General features: G+C 41.8%; 1 protein-coding gene across 1 annotated transcript in view; it reads left to right on the top strand.

Moving 5' to 3' along the window:
- ENTPD2 (ectonucleoside triphosphate diphosphohydrolase 2) overlaps positions 1 to 27651 on the top strand; it is a 1039348-nt gene that overhangs the window by 832534 nt on the left and 179163 nt on the right. The window contains exon 6 of the mRNA XM_044058390.1: positions 4281 to 4556. Within this exon, the coding sequence (XP_043914325.1) occupies positions 4281 to 4556 (276 nt within the window). The remainder of the gene's footprint in view (positions 1 to 4280; positions 4557 to 27651) is intronic.

Raw genomic sequence — 27651 nt, 5'->3', positions numbered from 1 at the left:
TTTGTGGTAGGTACAAAACTGTACTTTAGATGTTGCCCGTTCGATTCTCAGAGCGTCTCTGTGTGGCAACATGCGTGAATGGGCATTCCTTCATTGAAGGTTGTGCTTTAGGCCCGGCAAGCCAGTACGTAAAAATCTACTGCCAATCATTATCGGACCGGAGTTCCGCTGTGGCGACCCCTAACTGGGAAAAGCCAAAAGACACAAACAAACAAGTATTTCATTGGTAGTCTGTACTGATCTGTATTCAAGCACTTTGTGTACTGATTTCCCAGCCTGGGCCTGAAAGTGGTCTTATGTGGTCTGTGCTCTACCCAGGCAAACAAATGGTAATTCAATTAACAAGAAAGGTAATTGAGAGAAATCTCTGTAACTGACCATAAAATTATTCTCGATTGCTTCCTTTGACTCTTTCTGTTGCTTCATTTGCTTATCTCTTATTACTGCATATTTTTTTTTTATTGTTTCTCCTTATTTGTATGTAGAAAAATTACTTACAGTGTAAACGTCAAAATGACTTGCAGGCCTACTTCCACTGAGGTTATGCATCCCTTATTCACTTTTCTTAATCATACATTGTTTTGGATTTTCACTTATCTGAAGGTAACTGTTTATTTGAAGGACATGTAGCTGATAATACAATCAAGTCAGGGTAGCTTGCAGGGCTGATCCTCATTAAAGCCGCACAATTGTTCGCTTTTCTTTATATTGCATTGTTTCTGTTTCTTGCAGTCATTCTTTAGTAACATTTATAAGCAAGCCTCTCATGGTCCCTTTGAGTTTTGTCTTATTTTGCAAAATTAGAAAAAATATTTTCCCTCTCTTGTCCACTGTAATACTATCCAGCACTGTCTTTGTCCTGCTTTTTGCAGTTACCTTGTGTATTGGTACTGAGTAAGATACTTATCCCATTCCTGCTGCTAATGTCTGAACTTCATATGGTAATTTACATTTTACCAATTTGTACCTGAGTCACAAGACTAATTCCCAGTGTTGACTTACTTTAAATAACAAGCTTATTCCTTTGTCACACTGTACATCTATGCAAATATTTTCCTTTCTTCCACCATACAAGTATGTGTATATGCAAAAATATGCTCTTAATCAATTCCTTAAAGCCTGACATCATGATATTTGGGACCCTGCCAAAACATTGTAGACCCCCCCCCCCCAAGTCTAATTATCACTGATATAGACTGCAACCCACTACCACTACTAACAGAACAGAAGTGCCTAGGGGTCACCTTGGACCCTACTCCTTCATTGGCCAAGTATACTGATAATAGTATTGCCAAAACACTCCACCAACTAAAACTTTGCTGTAGAATCTCACACCTTCTCATCCCTATATTTCCTAATGCCTTGGCTAAAAATGTGCTTATCCCTAAAACTGAATATGGGCTCCCTCTTGTAACCCTACATTACATTCAGAAGCAGATAAAATACAAAGTCTTCTTCTTTCGGCTGCTCCCGTTAGGGGTCGCCACAGCGGATCAACTGTTTCCATTTCTTCCTGCCCTCTGCATCTTGCTCTGTCACACCGACCACCTGCATGTCCTCTCTCACCACATCCATAAACCTTATCTTAGGCCTTCCTCTTTTCCTGATACCTGGCAGCTTCATCCTTAGCATCTTCTTCCCAATATACTCTGCATCCCTCCTCAGCACATGTCCAAGCCAACGTAATCTTGCCTCTCTAGCTTTGTCTCCAAACTTTCCAACCTGGGCTGACCCTTTAATATACTTATTCCTAATCCTGTCCATCCTCGTCACACCCAGTGCAAATCTTAGCATCTTCAACTCTGCCACATCAAGCTCTGACTCCTGCCTTTTTGTCAATGCCACTGTCTCCAACCCATGTAACATAGCTGGTCTCACTACCCTCTTGTAGACCTTCCCTTTCACTCTTACTGGTACTAGTCTGTCACAAATCACTCCTAACACTCTTCTCCACCCACTCCATCCTGCCTGTACTCTCTTCTTCACCTCTCTTCCACACTCACCTTTACTTTGGACTGTTGATCCCAAGTACTTAAACTCATCCACCTTTGCCACCTCTACTCCCTGCATCCTCACCATTCCTCTATCCTCCCTCTCATTCACACACATATATTCTGTCTTAGTCCTGCTGACCTTCATTCCTCTTCTGTCTAGAGCATATCTCCACCTTTCCAGGGTCTCCTCCACCTGTTCCATACTCTCACTACAGATCACAATGTCATCTGCAAACATCATAGTCCATGGGGACTCCTGTCTGAGCTCGTCTTTCAACCTGTCCATCACCATTGCAAATAAAAAAGGTCTCTGAGCTGATCCTTGATGTAATCTCACCTCCACCTTAAACGCATTTGTCACTCCCACCGCAGACCTCACTGCTGTCACACTACCCTCGTACATATCCTGTACCACTCTTACATACTTCTCTGACACTCCTGACTTCCTTATACAATACCACAACTCCTCTCTAGGCACCCTGTCATATGCTTTCTCTATGTCCACAAAGACACCATGCAACTCCTTCTGACCTTCTCTGTACTTCTGCATCAACACTCTCAGAGCAAGCATCACATCTGTAGTGCGCATCTGTAGTGCTCTTTCCTGGCATGAAACCATACTGCTGATCACTAATCATCGCCTCCCTTCTTAACCTAGCTTCCTCTACTTTTTCCCATAACTTCATGCTGTGACTGATCAATTTAACCCCTCTGTAGTTACTACAGGTCTGCACATCACCCTTATTGTTAAAAATCAGTACCAAAACACTTTTTTCTCCATTCCTCAGGCATCCTCTCACTTCCCAAGATTTAATCACTGCCATTTCACCTAAACACCTCCATGCTTCCCACAGGTATGTCATCTGGACCAGCAACCTTTCCATTCTTCATCCTCTTTATAGCTATCCATACTTCCTCCTTGCTAATCCATTGCACTTCATGATTCACTATCCGCACATCATCCAACCTTCTCTCCCTCTCATTCTCTTCATTCATCAGCCCCTCAAAGTACTCTTTCCATCTGCTCAACACACTCTCCTCGCTTGTGAGTATATTTCCCTCATTATCCTTTATCAACCTTACCTGCTGCACATCTTTACTAGCTCAGTCCCTCTGTCTAGCCAATCAGTACAGGTTCTTTTCTCCCTCCTTAGTGTCCAACCTTTCATACAACTCTTCATACGCCTTATCCTTAGCCTTCGCCACCTCTCTCTTTGCCATGCACCTCATCTCCTTATACTCTTGTCTACTTTCTTCATCTCTCTGACAATCCCACTTCTTCTTCTCCAACCTCTTATATCTGCAGCTATTTTCTTCTTGCAGAACCCTGGAATCATTAGTCTCAACTTCTCCAGCAGTGCAATTGGCTGTTTGTACATGACAGAGAAATACTTCTACTTAACTGTCAAATCTGCAAGCTGTTAAAAATGGGACAATGTCTTGACTCCTGAAAGCAAAATTTCAAATTAAGCAGCCTAACCTCGCACTTGGAGACCGCCAAAAGGATAGCATTGCCCTCATTAGACCTTATTTAAAAAATCTTTCTCTAGACTTAAGTCCATCTGTTTTACTCCTGCAAATAGCTAATTCCAGGCAGCAAGAAACATTTAGTTATTTAGAAACTAAAACAGGGCGCTAAATGCTTTTGCCTCTGTACAAATGCTCTTGCATATGTACGTCTAGTCCTTGTAGTTTAACTGTAGTTGCATCTTTCTTGTAAAGACCTACTTTTAACACATGACCCATAATTCAAAGGCTACTTTAATCATACATATGTAAATATACTCACTTGCAGTTATAATTGTGAATTGAGTATAAATGTACCGTCTCTGTTTTGTTACTGCACTGTGTATAACTCTGTGTATAATTTTCTGTTTGTGTCTTGCACTATGGTGCTTGGGTCATGTCTAAAAAAGGGTCTGAAGACCAGTCCAATACCCAGTTATCAAACTGAACTAAATAAATACATTTCCTGGTTCTTCAGCAAAACATCTCATAAGTTATTTTTATTTGCATAATATGTCGTTCATTTGAATTGCTGTCAGTCTCTGTATATGAAGTGCCTTTATTTTACCTGGCATATGGAACATGTATATTGTGTTAGTTTGTACAACATGAATGGGGGGCCGTGTGTTGCCATTTTTTTCGTTTAACATGAACTGTCCCCCATTGCCATGCACACAACAAACATGGTTTCTTTCTGTGACCTGCAGAGGAATGTGTTCAACAGTTTTAGCATAAGGTCTGAAAATAAAAAAAATTATATTTTTTTCTATTCCTTTTCAGGCTAATAACTATGGTGATAATACAGTGAACCCTTGTTGGCCACGTGACTACAACCAAACTGTTGTTTTGGAACATGTTTATGATTCATCTTGTACAGCAGAAGAGAGACCATCTCCATTCGATAAAACAAAGAAAGTGATGGTTTCTGGATCACAGGATGCAGCTGCATGCAGAGCACATGTGGAAAGCATGATCGATCTCACCACCTGCACGTATACCAATAAAATGTGTTCTTTAGATGGGGTGTTTCAACCAGCCCTCTCAGGAAACTTTATGGTATGTTTTGTTATGAAAAGTGAATTTTTTTCTGAATATAGCTGTCATTCAACTTTCTGAAACAAAGGAACACATGGCACAGAAGCAAGAAAGTAGTGCAATTACTGAGAATGTTAGAGCAAGGCATTTAGGTGAAAGTTATACATCTGTCATAGGTTAATAGGTAATTACTAGGCTTGTAGTCAGAGAGACCACTGAGGAGTCTAGCCCACCAAGCACTGTCTGGCTAAGTGACTTCCTCAGGGTCACACAGTAGGTAAATGAGGGCAGAGGAGATCAATGTCTGTACCACAGGAGCTGCAGCTCATTCGGTTTTAGTAGATCTCTGAATACGAGGTACTGGGAAATATGAATACTGAGGTACTGGGGAATATGTACAGTCTCCTACCCATATGTCTGCCATCAATTATTTCATTACTGTAGTTGATAGCTTGCTTATACTTAGAACGTATGTTGCCTTTTTATGGGTTGAGAACCTAGATATTTATTTTTTGCAACTTTTTTATCAGCACTGCCTAGTAAAAATGTTTGCACATTTGTGACTGTTTGGTAGATAAAGGATAGCTTACTGACACTGAACAACAGTGACAAATGCACTTGCATTTATTGCTGTGTGTTATCTAATGTGTGTTTGTTTGACTACATTTAACAGTGTGACTTACAGTGGGGTTTAAGGGCCTTACTGAGATGGACACCTGATGTCAAAGTCATGGCCTCAAGCTAAATGCCAAAAAAATGCATAGTCATCCCGTTTGGGAAAAACAAAACACCCACGAATTACCACGTAGGTGGCAGCCCCCTTAATACAGAAGAGGTAATAAGAGATCTGGGGACCCAGGTAGATGGTAACCTCTCCTTTGACAATCATATTGTCAAAGTAGTTAGGAAATCCTTCTATGTGGCCCATCTAATAAATAAAGGGTTCGCATCTAGAAATAGAGTTTATAGTGCCCTTCTACTCATCACTCATTAGACCCATCATAGAGTACAATGCCCCATTTGGGATGTACCTTACAAGACTCTTCCAAAAGCTGGAAAGACCACAAAAGTACCTCACCAAGAGGATTACTGGTCGCAAAAATATGTCCTATTCAGCACGACTGAAAAACTCCGGCTGTACTCAGTGGTATATCACTTACTCATAGGTGATCTCTGCCTGATTTACAAAGCCATGTCCAACTCAGAATTGATGGACATGCTCCACCTAAAGAAATCCAAGTCACTGCGAGTCACGTGCTCTAGTGAGCTAAGCTTCGCCACAACAATAAATAGAACATGCTGGAGGGATAGATTCCTGTCACAGAGACTACACATGCTTTGGAACATAATTCCAAATAACATCAGGCAGAGCCTCTCACTAACACTCTTCAAGAGAAACCTTGACGAGTGGATGGGTAACAGAAAATACACCCCTGGGATCACTTCATTAGCTCTGCTTGACAGAGGCTCAGTTAATCAATGGGGCGGTGAAAGCTGACACACTCTGGCTAGGCTTATAAATGCCTTCTGGCAGATAGCCTAGTACCTACCTATGAACCTATCTGCACAAAATACTGCGTACTGTATGCTATGCATGTAATTCTCTATACAATGCATTATAATATAATGTTGTGTTGTGTATCTTTAGGGCTGTGGAGAGCATGGCATGGTTCTGTGTCATGCATGTTTAGTAGGGGGTATTTCTGAATGAGGATACATCAAAAATGAAATGGTAAAAAAATCCCCAGGAGTAGTTACTGTACACATGAAGAGCTCTGTGTTGGACCAAGTTGAACATAATACAGTGAACTATAAAATAGTTTTGAATGAATTCCATTCTGATTTAATTCCATAACTTTAAATTTGCTGGGGTAGTATTAAAAATGCCCTTTGATATTTGTATTTCAGTCATAATCTGTGCTCTGCACTGAAAACAACATTAACCATGAATAAAGTCATATTACACACCCACACACCTACACAAACAGAAAAAAGCCTTCTGTTTAAGCGTTGTTAGAATCATGGAAGTGAAAACAAAATCAACTCTCATTTGGGACTCAAATCCAAGATCTCTAGCACACCTTGCTGGTGTCACTGCTGCTGGATACACACCTTTGCTGTGGGGATCCTAGCTGAAAGAATAAGGTTCTGCAGGAAAAACTCAACACCAGTCTGTCCAGTGGATGATGTTCCAGTGTCAGTGACACCTTTTAGCTGTTGTGAGAAGACAAGCATATCAGAGTCATTGTGCATCTCCTACTGCAGCAGTCAACACCCCATAATAAAAGACAATACTACAGTACTTGGATTTCATACCCTCTTAATCCTCCAGCAATACCAAGTCAACTGTGTAGGCTCTCACTAACCAAGTAACTGTTGAGGATCAGATAGCACACCTTGCCTTTGTGCTTCACCCCTCTAAGGCAGCTGTAGCACACAGAGTAATAAATCTTCAAACATGCTGGCATCTTAATACATGTACGTATTCCTTCTAGAATTTAGTCTGAGTAAACCGCTCATAGATGCTGGAAACTTTCATAATGCCTGTGATGTATGCTGAGCATTTTAACAAGTATCTAGTTGTTGCATCTTGACAGAGTAGAGAAAATACTTTAGAAATGAAGAAATGTGTGTCTGAAAGGACAGAAATTGAATTCCCAGAATAAATATACCCAGACTGTATCCACCAGTATTTTTTCACTGCAGGGTATATTTGAAAATTGGCTAGTTTGGGTTCATGATTTGGATTTATTTTTTGTGGTGAGTGGGATAATGAAGCATGACAAGGTAGTGTGTGCCACATATGTACGTGCTGCTGGAAAAGAAGCCTTTGCTTTACATTTCTTGAAGAGCAGAAGGGTTTAACAGCATCAGTAAGAGTCAAATTAAAAGCTCAGAAACAACATTTCATTCATTCGTTAATTTTTCCATGTCAAGCATACCTCTCAACTGTACAGATTTTCACAGAATGTCCAGATTTTTGCCTCATATTTTTGATCTGTTTCTCATAAAATTGTGGTTTTCTGGCAAATCACTGGCAAATCATTGAGGGCTGAAGTCAGAAAATAATGATGGACAATTGAGTTTCAAGACTTCATACCCGTCAGAAAATGCATGCTAATGCAAAACCTGTTATTCTGTCCACTTTCTAACTTTATAAGTGCAGTATTTAAAAAGTATCCCTATTTTGGGGCCTTTGCTCCTTTGCCCATTATTTATGGCTTTGTCCAGATTTCTTGTTCTAAAAGGTTGAGAGGTATAATGCCAAAGTACAGAATGCTACAGAAACTGCTTATAACTGAGCTAAAGAATCCATCCAAAAACAGTGGATATGGGGATTTATGCATTTCATTATACAAGACAAAATACGTTTTGGTATAGCAAAAAAATCAAAGAAAAGGCAGGCAAAAGAGACCTGAGATTATCAGAAGTGCAGTTCTTGGCGTGAATTTAGGAAATCTGGACCTGCGGACCAGGTTTTAATGTATACAAATTGAGAACGAAAGGAAAATGGCTTGTAAGTGATTAAAAGAAGCAGAGCTGATGACCTTTGCAAGCACTAATGTGCATAGTATCCAAATGGATCCATGTAAGACAGAAAATAACTTGCTTGGGAATGAGATTGTATGGCTAGTTTCTTCACTGGGCTCAGAAACTCAGTAGTTGTGCCAATGCAAAAGCAATTACACTGAAATACTATGTACCTCTAGTATATGTGTCGCATTTACACTAGGTACCTGAGCCTTGTGTGACCTCATTATGTACAATTCTTTCCAACAAGTGGGCTTTGCAATTTTCTGTCAGAGTCTAATAACTCATTGATGACTAACTCTAGGAATAAACTAAATACCCTGGGCTGCATTAAGTTGTGGGTATAGCTCTATTATTTTCATAATGGATCATTTCAGCAAACTAGCATGTTAGAGGAAGGTGTACGTATGAACCAATGAACATGAGTTCGTATGTTCATTGTGCCCAGAAGCAGAAGTAGTGAGTGAACAGTGCAGTTAGAGGCAGTGATTCCCACTGTCACAGATTTGATAATGATGCATTAGTTCATTTCCAGCAGCAATGATTTATATCATTTCATCCAAAGACTGCATTAGTACCCATTAACTACAGCTACTTTATTAGACGTTGGATGCTGCAAATATGCAATTGTGATCAAATAAAAATATCTGTGATGACATATTATTGCATTTCTCCATTTCCCACTAGACTTGCTTAGTCAGGTCCATGACTGTTAATTGTGGCAAGACAACTGCTAGGGCCAGTCATTTTCTTCCACATAATGCATCAGTGTCCACACATTATAGTATACATCTTAGATTCCTGATCAAATAAAGTAAAATTTAACAGTAATATATTTCAGATAAGTTTACTCATATACTCACACACACACTAGCCTTACCAACCCTGATCAGCGAATTTTAGCTGTGATAAGGCAACAGCAGGGATCAGACCTATGTTCTTCATATTTCACTATTGCAATCATCACACTTTGGTTATCTGCCTACAGGTAGCCCTCAGTCGATCCGACTACCAGAGTCCTGGGATTTCTGCGTTGGATGCTGTCACCTCTTCCATGACGTCAGATCCTCAGGGGTATAAAATATGCAGCCGACACCATTACATCAGCTTTTCTTGCCAAGTGGAGCCCGAAGCAGAAGCAGTTCGCAAGTGCTGGTTGGCCGCAACCTGACATGTTTGTTATTCGAGTTTCAAACCTGAAGTCTTATAAAGCTATGTACCCCATTGGGGACCCTTTTTTTCTTGCTCTAACCGATGTCAGAAAAAGTTAATAATTGTCTTTCCTGTGGAAAGCAAATACCTCGCAGAGATTTTCATTCTTACTGTGTCACCTGTTTAGGCCAGACCATGACGTTCCTCGCTGTCAGTGTTGTGCCCTGTTCAACACCTGAACTATTCATCGTCTGGTTATTTTTGTCACTAAATTCTTTCACTCTCATTCACCGTATTCTGAAATGGCTTCGATAAACCATCCGACTACCGATCTTCCGAAAAAATGTAAGGATAAAGACAGAGACCGACCGCATAGGTCCAAAACTGTCGACACTGCTTCCGTTAAGCTAGTCGCCAGTCCGCTGGTATTCAATGAAGCTCTTTTGCAGCCCCGGATACCTGCTTCTACAGATTTGCAGGACTATACTGAGACCCATTCGGAGTCTGTTATGCCGCGAGATGCTTCTTCAACTATGGAACCTGTGGATGTCTCTACCTTGGATGGGTCCGGAGCCGCTGTAGAGGCACTGGCTTCTGAGGGTGTATTCAGACCTTCCAATGTTCGTATTAAACCGATGACTTTGTTTCTGACTAATCCAAAAAAATAAGAAGACACAACCCATGAAATGCGACCACAACCAAAAACAAAGGGTTGCAAGGAGTTATTGATGCAAAACTCGGCTTCACAAAAAAGTTTATTTTCACTTGAAAAACAGATTAACACCCACACTATTTAATTAATCAATCTGTTTTTCAAGTGAAAATAAACTTTTTTGTGAAGCCGAGTTTTGCATCGGTAACTCCTTGCAACCCTTAGTTTTTTGATTGTTTCTGACTAAAACTACCAAATTTCTCAGGCCCAGAGTTTGCACTACGCCTAGGAAACTGACGACCAAAGTGCATTCTCAAGCTCCCATGCCACAGAAACAAATGCTTAGGATGGCTGAAGACCTTATTACTTTGATCAGGGGAAGCCAGCCTTCCCTCTCTAAAAGACAAAGAATTGATTTTCCTTCTGATTCTGCAGATCATGAGTCCGATGACTCGGACCCCTCTGATTACCAGGACATACCCTTATCTACCTATGAGTATTCAGATGCAGAGGATTCCATTCCCTCTGCCTTCCCCCAGAGGATTTTTCTTTCAGTGAAATCCTGCATAACCTCAGAGAACATTTCCGCTGGGAGAGTGCCAGGACTACCCACAGTTCAAAAAGATACTCTGGGAATTTTTAAACTTGCTTCAGCATAGGCCCCTAGCTATCCCCCCCTGTTCTGGAAATTGTAGATGATGTCTTCATGGAATCCAGTCTTACCCCTGATACTTTGCCTCCAGCTCCTAGAAAACCAACCGGTACTACAGAATACTGGCTCTCACAAATTTCTTTTCTAAAATCCCACTGCGGATTCAGATAATTTTTCCCAGGGACCTAAAGGTATTAAGGCTACTACAGCCAAAAACCCTACCCCTTCGGACAGGGATTCTAGGGCTTTAAACAGATGGGGAAAGAAGGTTTATACCTCAGCAACTCTTGCCATCAGGGCTTTAAATTGCCAGTTTCACATGTTGAAGTACCAACAGCATATTATGGAACTAATTAAACAAAAAAATGATATTGATTCCTGATTGTGCAGAAAATAAATATTTCCAAGAGTTAATGCATTCTGGAAACCAAGTTGGAAAGCATACTTTGTAGTGTGGTTTTGATGCCTTAGAAGCATCTTGCAGGGCTGCTGTGACTGGGTCTGTTCTGAGAAGGCATGCTTGGCTGAAGGAACAAATCTTGCCAGATCATGTCAAAGCAAAACATCTGCATGCTCCATTACTCAAGAACTTTGTTTGGCACAAAAGCAGAAGTTCTTAAAAAGATGGAGGAAAAAGCTAAATCTATGCACACTGTTAAAGATTTCCTACAGGTACAGCCACCTAGATTCAGTAGGCATTGGCCTTTGAAGAACTGGTCCTTTCCAGTCCCTCCCAGACCTTCTCAGTCCAAACCCAGGGGCAACAGACCACCAAGACTACAGTCTCAGGGTATGCACAGATCTAAATAATGGAGTACTCCCACCACAAAAACAGGGAATGGTAAGCCACCCTCTTATGGAAAAATTTCACAATGACTTCATCCTTTCCAGCCATGCCCAAGTACTTGCACCCCTAGTGGGAAAACCTGCCCTGCATGCAAAAAACTGGGAGCACATTACCCAGGACAGATGGGTCTTAAGCATTGTATCCCAGGGATACAGATCCTACTTCCACTCTTTGCCAACCCCAAGTGGATTGCCAGACCTTCCCCCAAACAGTGGGCTGAGGCCCAAAAGCAAGTACTTTCTCTTCTCAGTATCAGGGCTATTCAACCTGTTCCAATAGAGCAAAGGGGACAGGGTTTTTGCTCCAGACTGTTTCTAATGCCCAGAAAAGAAAACTCTTGGTGCCCTATTCTGGATCTGTCCATTTTTAACACCTTTCTGGTGGTACCAAAATTCAGAATGCTTACACTACCAACAGCTGCTTCCTATGCTAGCCAAGGACTCCTGGCTGGTCACCCTAGACTTAAAAGAAGCTTATCTACACATCCTTATAAGGGAATATTGCAGGAAATATCTACATTTCAGGGCAGGATCTATGCACTTCCCTTTGGCTTATCTACGGCGCCCAGGGTATTCACAAAGTGCCTGGCTCCAGCCATTGCATACTGCAGGCAGAGAAAAATTCAAATTTACCCATACTTGGGACGACTGCCTGATTCAGGCGTACAGTCAGGAACTGCTACTACAGCACCTGATATTTGTAAAGAGACTCCTAACTTCTCTGGGGTATACCATCAATGAAAATAAATCACATGTGGTACCCAGCCAAAAAATTGTATTCCTGGGAGCAAGCTTGAACACCACTTCCCAGATGGCATTCCTCACTCCAGAAAAGCAGGTTTATTTGACAAATTATTTCAAACTACTGGCCACCCAAACCCAGCTATCTGCAAGAAAAATACTGCAAACCCTAGGGTTCATGGCTTCATGCATTCTGCTAATTCCATATGCATGCATTCTCCTAATTCCATATGCAAGACTACATATGAGGAAACTTCAGTGGTACTTAAAAAGTCCCTGGTGTCAGCATTCTCAGGACCTGGAAACAGTGATTCCTATCATTCCTTGGCTAAGGGCAGAGTTCCTTTGGTGGGCAGAAGCCTGCTACCACAATGAGGGAGTCGCTTTCACTCAACACTCTGCCACCCAAGACCTGACAACAGATGCATCAGACTATGCATGGGGGGCTCACATGGCAGGCAAATGCATTCAAGGCAAATGGAGCCCAGGACAAATGCACCTGCATAGCAATCAAAAAGAAATATTAGCTGTACAGAATGCACTGACAGCCTTCAAATACCTTATCCTTCCAGGACAACTCTTGATAAAGACAAACAACACCACAGTTATGCGGTACATAAACAAGCAGGGGGAACTCATTCCTACCCACTCTGCAGGCTAGCCATGGGTCTGTGGAACACATCCTTGAGAAATTAAGTGCACCTGGAAGCTCAATTCCTGCCAGGCAAAGAAAATACACTGGCAGATGATTTAAGTAGAAATCTAATGGACCCACACGAGTGGAAACTGGACCCCAACTCATTCAAACTTCTAATCCACAAGTGGGGAACACCAATGGTGGACCTCTTCACCCCCCCCCCCCCCAAAACCATCAATTGAGCAAATTTTGCACCAGAACTCCCCACAGCCAAGCATGGAAACTAGATGCCCTTTCCTTTACATGGGAAAATCTCTCAATCTATGCCTTTCCCCCTCTGCCCCTCCTCTCTAAAGTACTACTCAAGATCAAACAGGACCGGTCAAGGACAATCCTGATTGCACCAGACTGGCCACGCCAACACTGGTACCCACTTTTATGCAGTTTGACAGCAGTGCCACCATGGTACCTGCATCAGACCCGCTCTCTGCTGTCCCAGCAGGAGGGCCAGATTTTGCATCCTCAGCTACAAACCCTGAACCTAGCAGCCTGACTTATTCCCTGAATATATCTCCAGCAACCCTCAGCAAATAGGTGCTGGATGTCATCCTTGAGGCCAGGAGGCCTGGTACTAGGAAATCCTATTCAGAAAAGTGGAAAATATACCATTCTTGCCGCCATTCTCATGGAAAGGACACAACCATGCCCACCTTACCTCAAATCCTAGATTATCTAGCAGAGCTGCTTCACAAAGGCCTATCCTTCTCTTCAATTAAGATTCATGCCTCTGCCATTTCAGCTCATTACAATACTGAGCCACCTCTCTTTTCTCACCCTTTGGTTAAACAGTTCCAGAGAGGAGCTAACAATTTAAGACCCCGACGAGAGCTCCCACTCCTGCCTGGGACCTTAACTTTGAACTAGTGAAGCTCACGTTTCCCCCTTTTGAGCCTGCTGATACAGCAGAGTTAAAATTCCTCTCTTAGAAAACAGACTTACTTCTAGCCATCACTTCAGGAAGAAGAGTGCCTGAGTTGCAGGCCCTTATGGCTGTGGAACCCTTCATTGTCTTCCATGTGCATAGGGTTTCCCTCAGGACTAACCTATCATTTATGCCCAAGGTGGTATACAGTGTGGCTTTAAACCAATCCATCCATTTACTAACCTTTTTTCCTAATCCTCAGAATAAAGGGGAAAGGATCCTGCACTCCTTGGATGTGCACAGACAGTTTAGCTTCTATCTTGACAGTATTAAACCTTTCAGAAAATCTGACCAGCTGCTAGTCAGCTTTGCTACTAGGGCAGAGGGCAAGGCCATTTCAAAGCAAACCATCTCCAAATGGATAGCACACTGCATTTATTTCTGCTGCAAACACCATGGCAAACCTACTCCACAGGGGATCAGATCCCATTCCACTAGAGCTACCTCAACCTCTACAGCATTTCTCAGGGGAGTTCCTACCAGGGACATCCTGGAAGCCGCAACCTGGAGTTCTGTACACACCTTCACTAAGCATTGCCACTTTGCCTATCTTTTCTAAATCCAGAGCTGGATTTGCTACAGCAGTCTTACAAGGCCTGCTAGCCAGCCCTAATACTTTTTGACTGCTTCCACCCTTCCTCAGCTTTGGGAATCTACCCAAGTGTGATGACTGCAACAGTGAAACACGAAGAACATAGTACAGTTCCATGCACTTACCATAAATGTAGATGTTTGAGTGTATTCACTGTTGCAGTCCTGGTTACCCTCCCTCCAGCCCCCTGACTTATCTATACTTTCCTACCTATCCTCTTTTTTGGCCATATCTTATGGCAATGGTATTTACTTTTTACTGGAGGTATTCCACACCATGTAATGGCTTCCTATTTTGGGGGCTGCTGACATCTGAGGCAAGGAAAACTGATGTAATCGCATCAGCTACATGTTTTATACCCCTGACAACCTGACTTCATGGAAGAGGCAGCAGCATCCGACACAGAAATCCCAAAACTCTGGTATTCGGGCTGACTCAGGGCTACCTGCAGGCAGATAACCCGAGTGTGATGACTGCAACAATGAATACATTCGAACATCTACATTTATGGTACGTGTACTCAACTGTATCTCTCTTAAACAGGCTCCCTCTTTACCCATTACATAAAGCAACTTCATTGACTGGGCAGACCACCGATGTGTGACTGTAATATGAAATGGAATGGACACTGTCATATATATTCCACTTGTATATAAATGATTGCACAGAAAATAAAGAAAAAGAATGCTGTAAAACCAAACTCGCTTTATTAATGCACAACATCTAATGCCTTGCCATGAATGCCTTCAAAGGAAGGAATATATTTCAACTTGTTTCACAACAGTATATACTAACCCTACAAAGCCAGATCAGTGAATATTTAGTTATGATTAAATAACAAGTAACACTCAACTTTTTATATCTGAACTGCCTTCATGCCCACCAAATATATCCAGTTTATTGATGGTAAGAAATTGAAAAAACAAAACAAAAGTATAAATAATGACCACTGTAACATTATTTCAACTCATTATATACATACAATGCTATGTCTGTCTGTGCCGGGGGTTGTGATTCAGGCACATTGTGTTTTCTCTTTTGTACACACACACACACACACACACACACACACACACACACACACGCGCACACACACACGCACACAGTCTCTCTCTCTCTCTCAAGTCAGCTTGATTGGTTGTGTATAAAAGCAACTGAACAAGTATTATTCCAAAAGGATAAAACCAAAACACTTTCATTGCATTTCTGTTGTCTGATTGAGAAAATGTGAAAAGTATAATGGCCACAGTAATGTCCTTCAACTTATTCACAGATATGTATACACTGCTTCCTCTTCCACCCCAGGTTTCTGTAAACCACTGATGTTAGTGTGAGGAAGTTGAAATAAGGTCACAGTAATGTATTTCATCTTGTTACTCCCTTAAGCATTTTGACTTCTCCTAGCCATAATAAGTCATGTCAATGATCATTTCACTGCCATTATGCTCTTGCACATAGGTTTCCACCACCACCATTGTTGACTTCAGTGTGTGATGCATATAAATTGAAAGAAGTAATGACCACAGTAATGTATTTTAAGTTGTCACGGGTAGTCGCAGTTCTCCCCATTCCATCCACAACCCCAGTCACTATAATAAATACCATCAATTAAGTTTTAAACCTGAATTGATTTATTTTATAGGCAGTTTGTACTGTTAATAGTGTTCACGGGTATATCTGGTGCCCTGTCAGTTTCTAGTAAAATACTTGCATGATTGCATGAGGATCAGGAGTGGTTACTCCTGTTAATTTCATGGGTAAGTGGTGATATTTGTTTCACTTCACATAGTAAACCATGCTCTATTTCTGTGTGAGGGAGGGTTCTTCATTCATTCCTTCATTCATTCTCTGATTGCCCACTTTATCCGATTCAGTGTCAAGGTATATACTATCTTCCTGATTTTAAGATAAAGCAGATTATTGCAGAATTTAAGGAATGAGAATTTATTATTATTTTTACCAAGCACCTAAAGCTTTTATGGTGTCCCAACAGACAAAGATTATCAGCACTCCTTACAGCGAATAATTTCAAGAGTGCCTACTATGGACTGTTAAGGGATGACATATACCTGACTTACAAGGCACTCACAAACCCAGCCCTGATAGAGCTTCTACACATCCGCAAATCAAACAGCATATAGGTCATCTGATCTAGCGATCTAAACTTAGTGAACAACTCCAACAAATTATTCTGGAGAGATAGCTATATGTCTCAGAGAATGTTCTTTATGTTTCACTGTTGCAGTCATCACCTGTGGGTTATCCCTGCTGTGGTAGCCCTCGGCCGGCCCAAATACCAAAGTCAATGTTTTTCTGCGTCGGCTGCTGTCGCTTGCTGGCTGACGTCAGCTTGCCAGTGCTATAAAGGAAGGCAGCCAACACCATTACCCCCAGTCTTTCTTGCTGTGGAGCCTGTAGCAGAAGCAGTTCGCAAGTGTGCCACTCGGTCGCTACCAGAGGTAGAATTGCAGCTAAAAATGTCTAAAGCTAAGTACCCCATTGGGGATCCTTTTTTTCTTTCACTGACTGATGTCTGAAAAAGTTACCAATTGTCTCACCTTTGGAAAGCAAATACCACAATGAGACTTCCATTCATACTGCATCACTTGTTTAGGCCCAGACCATGACATCTCCTGTTACCAGTTCTGTGTCCTCTTTAACGCGAGAACCGTTCATCATAGAGCTCTTTTTGTAGCCAGGTATTTTCATCTTCCGTCTTCAAACTCCGAAATGGCATCAGTCAGCCAACAAACCTTGGACTTTCCAAATCAAATGCAAGGCTAAAGATAGTGCCAGGCCACACAAGGCTAAGCCTTCTGACAACTCCACTGCTAAGCAGGTAGTCAGTTTTCCGGAATTCAGTGAGGCGCCTTCGCTGCCCCCGATACCTGATTCGATATCTTTGCAGTCCTCTACTGAGACCCTTTCAGAGTCCGGTATGCCGTGGAAATCTTCATCTTCCAGGCCTTTGGTTGCCACTGCTTTGGTTGGGTCCGGAGCCGCTATGCAGGCACTGACTTCCAAGGAGGTTTTTCACACTACCTAATCTAGCCAAAAAACAACGTGTTCTCCTCACACTACTGTTTATCTTACACTGATGGATACTCTTAGGCCAAGAGGCAATGCCACTCCTAGGAAAAATACCTCTAGCCACCATTTTACCCCTGCTCTGCCACCCCAAGTTCAAATGATTAAAATAACAGAGGAACTCATCACCCTTATCAGGGGTAATCAGGCCACACCTTCTCAAAGGAGAAGGGACCCTTCCTCTGAAATACTGACAAAACAGGATTCTGAGGAGTCTGATTATTCACATTTGGAAGAGGAACAACAACCTCTTACTGCTTATGAGGATTCAAATGCTGAGGAATCGATCTGTTCTGCCTCCCCACTAGAAAACCTTTCTTTTGGGGAAACCCTTAACACCCACAGGGAAAATTTCCACTGGGAATCCCAGGACTTCCCTCAGTCTTAAGAAAAGACTGAGTGTTTCTAGACCAGCCCCAGCACAGACCCTTGGCCATCCTCCCCCATCTTAGAGGTGGTTGATGATGTCTTACAGGAATCCAGCTTAAATCCTGATGCCCTCCCACCTGCTCCCAGAAAACCTGACAGGTATTAGTGTACCAGGTTCTCACAAATACCTGTACAGAAATCCTGCTGTGGACCCCAAGGTCATTACACAGGGACCAAAAGGAGCTAAGGGTGTTTCTGCAAAGAGTCCTACTCCTTCTGACAAGGACCCCAGAGTTCTGGACAGATGGGGTAAAAAAAGTATACCCCTCTGTAATCTTAGCACTCAGAGCACTCAACTACCAGTTCCACATGTTAAAATATTAACAACACACCTTGCAACTATTAAAACAAAGATTTCGACCTTTCCTGACTGTGCCAATTCTAAAGAGTTAGCAGATTAACTGCACTCTTCTTGTCAAGTGGCTAAACACTGTTTACACTGTGGATATGACCCCCCCTAGAAGTCTCAAACAGGGCAGCAGTGTCATGATCTGTCATTAGGAGACGTGCATGGTTGAAGGAACAACCTCTCCCTGATCATGTCACATCTAATTTACTTGATGCACCCTTGGAAAAGGACCGCTTGTTTAAAGTAATAGCAGAAGAGGTGCTTAAAAAGCTGGAAAACAAAGCAAAATGTATGCAAACAATAAAAGATTTCCTACAGGTACAACCTCCTAGGTTTAGCAGGAATTTTCCCTCAAAACACTGGTCCTTTCCTGGACCTAGCAGATAGGGACAAGGTAAGCACCAAAGGGACAGACCACCCAGACTCCTATGCCAGGGACAGCATAGAACCAAACAGTGGACAATTTCCACTCCTAAGGCAGGGACTTCTAAGCCATCCCTCTATGGCAAAAACTTTCAGTGACTCCCTCTACCCCTCTGCCCTCTTTTCACTCACCAAAATCAAGGAGGAAGGCTCTCCCTCTACTAAGAGAATTGGTTTTCTGTAGCAAAGGACCAATGGGTATTAAAGATCATTTCTTGGGGATACAAATTCTCCTTCAACGGACTCCCAATTCCAAGAGGGTACCCGGATTTACCTCTAAATCAGTGGGCAGAGGCATTAAAACAAGTCCAAACTCTCATACTGCAAGGGTCAGTAGAACCTGTCCCATCAGACCAAACAGGCAAAGGCTTTTATTCCAGACTATTCCTTGTTCCCAGAAAAGAGGGAACTTGGCACCCCATACTGGATCTATCCATTCTGAACACCTTCCTGGTGGCCACCAAATTCAAAATGCTAACTTTGCAGCAGCTGCTACCTATGCTGACAAAAAAATGTCTGGTTAGTTACCCTAGAGCTAAAATATGTCTACCTCCACATCCCAATAAGGGAATCCTGCAGGAAATTCCTTCGCTTCAGAGCAGGCTCACAACACTTTCAGTTCTCTGCGCTACCCTTTAGCTTATCTACTTCTCCCAGGGTATTCAATAAATGCTTAGCCCCGACCATAGCCTTTTGCAGACAGAAAAATATACAAATTTACCCTTATCTGGATGACTGCCTCATTCAGGCAGATTGCAAAGAAAAGCTCCTCAAAAGCCTTCTCTTTGTCAAACCCTCCTAACCTCCTTAGGGTACACCATCAATGAGAGGAATTCAAGGAAAACACCCTCCAGGAAGATCATTTTCTTGGGGGCTCTGCTGGACACAGCATCCCAAATGGCCTTTCTATATACAGAAAAGCATAGCTTCCTGTCTCTCTCTGTTTTAGCCAGCTGGCTTCTAGAAGTCACCACACTGTGAGGAAGTTCCTGCAAGCCTTGGGGTACATGGCATCTTGCATCCTTATAATTCCTCTGGCCAGGCTTCCCATGAAAAAAATTTATTGGTACCTAAAAGAACCTTTGGTGTCAGCACTCTCAGCCTCTAAGCCCCTGCATAAGGGCCAAGTTTGGGCAGGGGCCTGTGCCCAGAACAAGGGTCTTCCTTTCACCCTCCACCCAAACAGGCAGACAATTACCACCGAAGCCTCAGACATAGCTTGGGGCGCTCACCTACAGGGCAGATGCACGCAAGGTATTTGGGATGCCCAGCACCTTTCCTTACACATCAACCAGAAGGAAGTGATGGCAGTACAAAAGGCTCTAACATCCTTCAAACCCCATCTCAAGCCAGGGGTTCTCCTGATCAAAACAGACAACACCACAGTAATGTGGTACATCAAGCAAATAGGGAGGGATCAAATCTTGCCCTCTGTGGAAGCTAGCCATGAGCCTCTGGCTGGCAGCCTCTTCCATGGGACTGCACCTGATAGCATAATACCTACTAGGGATGAACAACACCCCGACAGACCACTTAAGCAGAAACGTACTGGACCCCCATACATGGCAGCTCCACAGAGAAATCTTTTTAAAAATTACTCAGGAGTGGGGCACTCAGGAGGTGGATCTCTTTGCTTCACACCCCAACCATCAGCTGAAAAAAATTTGTACCAGGGAGTATCACCACCCAGCATGAAAGGTGGATCTCTTGACCTTCCCTCGGAACACCCTCTTTGTGTACACATTCCCTTCTCTGCCTCTTTCTCCCAAGGTACTGAACAAAATAAGGGAGGAGAGACCAAAAGCTATCCTCATTGCTCCAGATTGGCCCAGACAACATTGGTACCCTTGACTGCGCAGCCTGACATTACAGCCTCCCAGGCAGCCCCCCCCCTGATCTCAGACCTCTTAACTCATGGGTGGGGGAATGCTGCACCCTTTCTTCTGACTCTCAAACTATCAGCATAGCTAATACTATAAAGGCAAAAAAGGGGGCCCCTGTTAAGCAAAACAGGTCTACACATTACCACAGAGGCCAGAAGGCCCAGAACCAGAAAACCTTATGCAGGAAAATGGAAAAGATTCTGCTCCTGGAGCCAGTCCAGAGGGGGGCAATACCTCACAACCTTCCTTCCCTCTTATCCTGGACTACCTAGTGGAGCTACTGAATAGTGGCCTCTCCTTCTTCTGTATTAAAATCCACACAGCCATTTCAGCTCATTTTGATACAGAATAGCCCCTTTTTCCAATCCTTTGATTAAACAGTTCCTCAGAGGGTCCTCTAATATCAGACCTACCAGAAGGACACTCACTCCAGCCTGGGATCCAAATTATGTTTTGGAAAAACTAACTTTACTACCCTTCGAACCTGCTGCTTCAGCAGAACTAAATACCTCTCCCGGAAGACTGCTTTTCCTCCTAGCTATCACCTCAGCTAGAAGGGTTTCAGAACTTCAGGCACTGATGGCCTTTGAGCCCTTCATCATATTCCATGCAGACAGGGTCTCCCTGAGGACTAATCTCTCCTTTAGGCTCAAGGTGGTATCTAACGTAACTCTCAACCAGGCCATATATCTACCCAACTTCTTTCCTAACCCTCAAAATAAGGGGGAAAGAATTCTGCACTTTCTGGATGTGCACAGACAGCTCAGATACTATCTGGACTGTACTAAACCCTTCAGGAAAACAGACCAACTACTGGTCAGCTTTGCCCCAGTGGCAGAGGGGAAGCCCATCTCCAAATAAACCATTTCCAAATGGATATCACACTGTATCCATTTCTGCTACAGTTTGCATGTCCCCCCCCCCCCCTCCAAGTCTATTCGATCTCATTCCACTAGGGCAGCCTCCACTGCCACAGCATTCCTCAGAGGAGTTCCCAGCATTCCTCAGAGGAGTTCCCACCAGGGACATCCTGGAAGCTGCCACCTAGACTTCTGTCCATACCTTTACCTACCATTACCACCTACCCCTATTTTCTAATGTTAGTGCAGGGGTTGCCTCTGCAGTTGTGCAGGGCATGTTGACCCATTCTTTGGGCTCTTACAAAAATCCTACCACCCCACTCCTCAGCTTTGAGAATTCTCCCACAGGTGATGACTGCAACAGTGAAACATGAAGAACATAGTACAGTTGTGTACACTTAGCATAAATGTAGATGTTCAAGTGTATTCACTGTTGCAATCCTGGTTTCCCACCCCCTTCACCCTTATATCTTCTTTCTTTAGGGAGAGATACGTTTCTAATGGTGACTTTTAGCCACCAGGACTACTGCCTGTATTTACTTTGGCTTCTGACTGGTTAGGGCAAGAAAAACTGAAGTAATGGCTTCGGCCGCCTTCCTTTATAGCACTGATGAGCTGACGTCAGCCAGCAGGTGACAGCAGCCAACGCAGAAAAACATTGACTCTGGTATTCAGGCCTGGTGAGAGCTACCACAGCAGGGATAACCCACAGGTGATGACTGCAAGAGTGAATATACTCGAACATCTACATTTATGGTAAGTGTACATAACTGTACTTTCTTTGGAACAGGCATCCTGTTTACATTAAGCAAAACTCTTTCTTGTCCCTCATTAAATGTAATTTGTATCCATGGATGGAGAATTGCAAATTCACACCTAGGGTAGTGCCAGTGTCACTTATGGATGGGGTGATCTGTGAGATACTGAATGTATAGGCACAAATCCGTGCCGTACTATTGTGCCTAGAGGCCATATATTTGGTAAAATTGGGTTATATTGGCTTGGCTTGTTAGGGCTGTTTAGGTGTTAGCGTATTAATCTCCTATGAACCTGTGATAGAGTTATTCAAGAGCTAATGTACACACTAATGAAACTGCAGTCACTTGTCTAATTATGATATGGAATGTGAAATGATAGACTTTATATGCCGCAGTGTAAAACTACAGATGAGACGGGAAAACAAAGATGTCAAGGATATCTTGTCCTGTATTGTAATCCTATTTAATTTTCATACAAAAGAAATATAGTGTGAGCACATCTTCATGCCAAGTATGCAGATAGCACGAACATTGTGGCACTATTAGCTATGCCTTGAAAATAAAGAAATTGCAGAACATGAAGCTCTGTAGTTACAGTTGGGTATTTAACAAACTTGTCTTTGCCCCCAAATCCATTCAACATTTTTTTTAAACTCTAATCTTGTAGTAAAACACAGCAGTAGCATTAAAAGCGGTAATACATTTTAATGTCAAGTAATACATGTGTCAGAATGAAATGTCTAAAAGCTCTTAAAGTTGTTTATTCATCTACAGACAGTTCACTTTTGGATTCTGTTGTGTAGTCTGATCCAAGTGTTTACATCTTTTAAAGCCATAAAACAGTTTGTGCTCCTACACTTTTTGTTGCCTGAAACTAGTAGTATGTCAGGACAGCTAAAAACTCCATGTATTACAAAGTATTTTGAAAGTATGTTTGCAATCATAAAATAGTTTTATATGTTCTCAACATGAATGCAACAATTGGCTCTTGAACTTCACTGGACTCTCAAGATGACTTCATTGGCATCCATGTGATGAACTCTCACAATAGCTTGGATTATTGTAGATCCGATTATAACCCTCTCTCTAACATCTACTGACACTCGGTTACTAATTGCTCCAGAAGTTACCTTAAATATATGGATACCGTTAGGAAAACAGCTTTTTACTAGAGGCAAAAATCAAAACTTCCTGCTATTTAGGAAATGAATCTGTGATGGACACAAGACGTTTATAAATTGCTATGAACTGGAGTACATAAAAATTATTTCTGGTGCCCTTGTAGATAGTTTACAGAATGTTGCTGTGTTGAGATATATGATATAAAGGATGCAGGACATTCTAATCACCATGTTATAACAGTACACTTTTCAAACTCTGATAGCATGTTTAAAGTCATTCCATATGGTCATAAAGTAGTAACTTTCTTATTTTATAAAATGCAAGGTCTTCAAATACTAGCTCCCATACGTTTGATGGTAAGGAATCTTTTTGGAGACTTTGTGTAAATATTTTAATGCTTGTTCCCATGTAATCTAACTTTCGGAAATAAAGCCGCACACCTGAATCAACCAGTGTTAAATATTTGGCAAGAATTATACTGCTTTGCCCTCAGTCATACTAATTGAGAGCTTTGTTTAATAGTCATAAAATATAAACTGGAATATTTGGTGCAGCCATTTGGTATCCATACAAATCCGTGCACTCAGTCTACCTTGCATATTTTTGGTTCAATCCATACAAAGCCCACCAATGTAGAAGGAGAATGAAAATCATTCATAAAACTAACTTCAAGATTAAAAAATGTGGAAACATTATATTTTTGATAGAAATCTTGCACCATTAAATTACTACAGCTTATTCTGCATAAGACTAAGAGAAGACTTAGCTGTGGCTTTTAAAACTAGTATGTTTTAGCATCTTAAATATCAACCTACACAAATGGAAGTAAGTCTGAGGATGAGTGGAAACAAATGATAGTGCAGCATATGGAAAGGGTGATAAGGGAATGTAATAAATTACTAGAAAATATCATTTGTATAATAACTATGCTTAAAATGAAATTAGATATAGTTTCCCAAATTATTGTCCTTGGAGCTAAATTTAGTGTGAGATAAGTTCTGCAGTACATTTACACCGTAAAAACTTCACTGCCAATCATGAGTGGACAGGTGATCCACTGTGGCGACCCCTAACCGGGAGTTGTCCAATGAAGAGTCAATGCACAGATGTTCACAAAAGACATTGCTTGATCACAACTGATTGAGACTGTTTCACTAACAGCTTAACTACAGTGCTAAACATGAGCATTTTTACAGCACTCCTCCCACCATGTAGGTGGTGAGCCCTTTAGGCCTTCTATAGCCACTCAACAGTGATGAAAGGAAACGTATGTCAGTAATGTGCACAGCACTCTTGCACAGAGAGGAATTCCTCTGTGCCTTGAAGTCTAAGTTTTTGATCCTCAGTAGAAGATGAATGCAACCAGCTGTTTTTGAATATCTAGAACCCAGATGTTTAATTGTTGATCATCTAAAGGGAAACTATGATTGACTCTAGATAGCAGTCTTTGTTGTTATTAATGCAAGTATTGTTTCCTGGAGCTGAGTCTTCCTCAACTTGCCTTCCTTTACTGGTGATGGTTTACTCTAGTAGACCATGTTTGCGACTCTTCTCTGATTTATTTATTTTTTTGGGGGGGGGGGGTGATTACTGACATTAGTCAATACTGGGACTCAAATGTGTCATTTTGATGAATATTTATTTTCCTTAAACTAATGTAGTTACTGGAAAGGTCCAATTGGACAGTGACCCTTTTCAGTGGAGGCCTGCTGAGAAAAGCTACATTATATAGACATCATGGAAATGATTTGCATTGTTTTATCATTTACAGTCAGTTTAATTCATAAAAGTTTCATTATTCAGACATCATTGACATCAGTTACATAATTTGCAAACATTTTCAATACAAGTAAGAGTTATATGGGTTGTATGTGGTATATGCAGTATGCATAGATTGTCATGTTTTACATAGTAATATTTATTACTATAAAGACTTGTTCAAAGTCTGGGATATTGGGAAGATAAGATAGAGTTAGAGCAGCCCAAAGAAAGCAAAGATGAAAAGAGGTGAGGTAGAGGAGGGTGTAGTATATTAAGTTTTGTGCAGCAGGGAATTATGGTGTTAATTCGTATAGCTACTGTATATTAGTACCAGTTTAACCATGGGTGGTGCAGAGCTATTTGTCATATGTTGCTTCAGTTGGCGTTTAGTCTTTCAGGTTGCAGACCGTAGAGTGGGATGGTATTCCAGCTGTTAGCAATTCAGCATGAATACAAGGAGCATCTTGCATTGTTGTTTAGTTATGGAGTGTAATGATTTGTCAGTGGAGCGTAGAGATCTCTTAGTAGTATACGGTTGAACAGTGGATTGAAGAAATGAGAATGTTTCAGGACTGTGCAGTAGTTCAAAGGTTTTATCCACTGGGAGTGCAAAGAGAATTATTTTGTTCAAGTCACTTTAGATGTTTTAGGGAGAGGCAGTGATGTGATCTATGTTGGTTGGTTGATTGAAAATTTTGTTACTTTATTGTAGCATTGTTCTAGTTTTGCTGATAAGAGAGGAGGTGAGATTGGTTAGGTTAGAAAAGGCATGTAATTGGGTAGGGAGTAGAAAAGAAGTGGCTATGTTTTGTCTAGCAACAGTTAGTAAGGTAGAGTTTTACTCTACAGAGGCAGCCCAGCATATTAAACTTATGGAAAGCAACATGACACTTTATCACTGTTTAACAGTGTACTGCATGTCCTCTGGTTTTGGCATTTAAGTAGGTGAATACTGTAAAATGGACATGGCTTTTGAATAAGTGTTTTGCAATTGTGCTCTAAAGTGTTTCATATAAATGTATGTGCAGTATATAATCCATGTGTTATGATGACATTGTTATGGTTATTATACAGTGCAATAAGAGAAATAAAAATGCTGCATAATCAGCGCAAAAAAAAGTCAGTTGAACTTGTGCCATACCTACCAATAGCTGGATCCGGCACTAGGTGCCTAGGGCCCATGTTTTCTGGGTGGTCTGCTTCTCTTTTACAAAGTAAAAAAAGTCCTTCCATACAAAAATTACAGCCCCATAAAAATGCCTTCTGTTATACATACAGCCCCAGAAACCCTAGTGTTAGGATGTTGTCCTAACATGTAAACTCATACAAACATCTGCACTCCTGAGTGCGTCAGGGAGGGGGTGCTACATTCCTGAGTGTGTCATCCTTTGGATGAGATACCTAGTAACTATGAGTCTGTAGTCAGCTTGCCAGCCATTCTGTATTGTATATAGGTTCTCAGGTGTTGGGCTTTTTTAAGTGTAGACATGCATCCCAAATCTCTGACAAGTTTTGATACCTTTGGTAAGTGTAAGCATAGGCCTGTGAGATGAACCATTTACAAGTTACCTGTGTCCATTAAACACATGGGTCCCAAACCAGGGATGAATTTCCAGTTTCCCATCCAGTTGTCCAAGCTGCACATGAATTGGGTTAGGGAGAAACTGTGCTTCACATGGATGAGGAGCCTGTTCCATAGACGGAATAGTCTCTGGGATACATATTTATCTCTCCAGCAGGTCCTATTTATATCACAGGCAAGGCTTAATTCTTTAGAACGGGTAATTCCAGAGCTGTTTGTTTTGTGGATATGCAAGAGCTCCATCACAGTGGGGTCTGACAGTGCCCTGTATGCAAGGCATAGATTTCCTAGGATACAGAATACAGGGATAGGGACTTGAGGTAGTCTGTATAGGATGTTTTACTTGCACCCTGTATTCTTTTAGTGAGGAATCTCTGTGGCCATTCCAGTTGTTGGATATGCCTGTTTAGGTGCATACCAAAGGGGCATTGTACTCAATGACCGGTCTGGAAAAAAGGTTGTGCTTGTTTTATCAGGCTGTTGATGGCATTTCATTACTGAAACTAAATGGAAATTCCTTAAGATTCCAAGAGCAGGGAAAGTTATTTTTACACTTATTTCACCAAACTGCACTTCTGAAACGCTTATAATTGTGCTATACAGTTAATCTACTACATTTTGCACTGTTGTTGTGTCTTTCGGCTTTTCCTGGTTAGGGGTCGCCACAGCGAAACTCTGGTCTGCTAATGATTGGCAGTAGATTTTTATGTGCCGTGTTGCCAGCCCTGATACACAACCTTCAATGAAGTTGCACCCATTCACACGTCTCCACACAGAAGACGCACTAGCTGAGAATCGAACAGGACAACGTCTTACTGTGAGGCGACAACGCTACCGCAGCACCACCACCACAGTTACATTTTGCACTGTTATAAATCTTTTTTTTACTGTTGCATTTATGTACTGTTTTAACTGTATTTTTCATTGCTAGATACTGTTTCATTACTCTAATTGCATGTTTACTGAATTACTTAACTGTAAACTGCTTTTTCATACTGAGTGTTGTACTTTCTCTTTGTGAGTGCTCTGTCCGAGCTTTTCTGTGCATCTTTGATTTTTTGAGGTTTCTGTGTTCTA

Source organism: Protopterus annectens, chromosome 16.part0 (assembly GCF_019279795.1).
Source record: "Protopterus annectens isolate FY-2018-M chromosome 16.part0, PAN1.0, whole genome shotgun sequence".
Taxonomy (NCBI): domain Eukaryota; kingdom Metazoa; phylum Chordata; order Ceratodontiformes; family Protopteridae; genus Protopterus; species Protopterus annectens.
The sequence above is the reverse complement of the archived record's forward strand: the minus strand, read 5'-3'. Positions and strand labels throughout refer to the sequence as shown.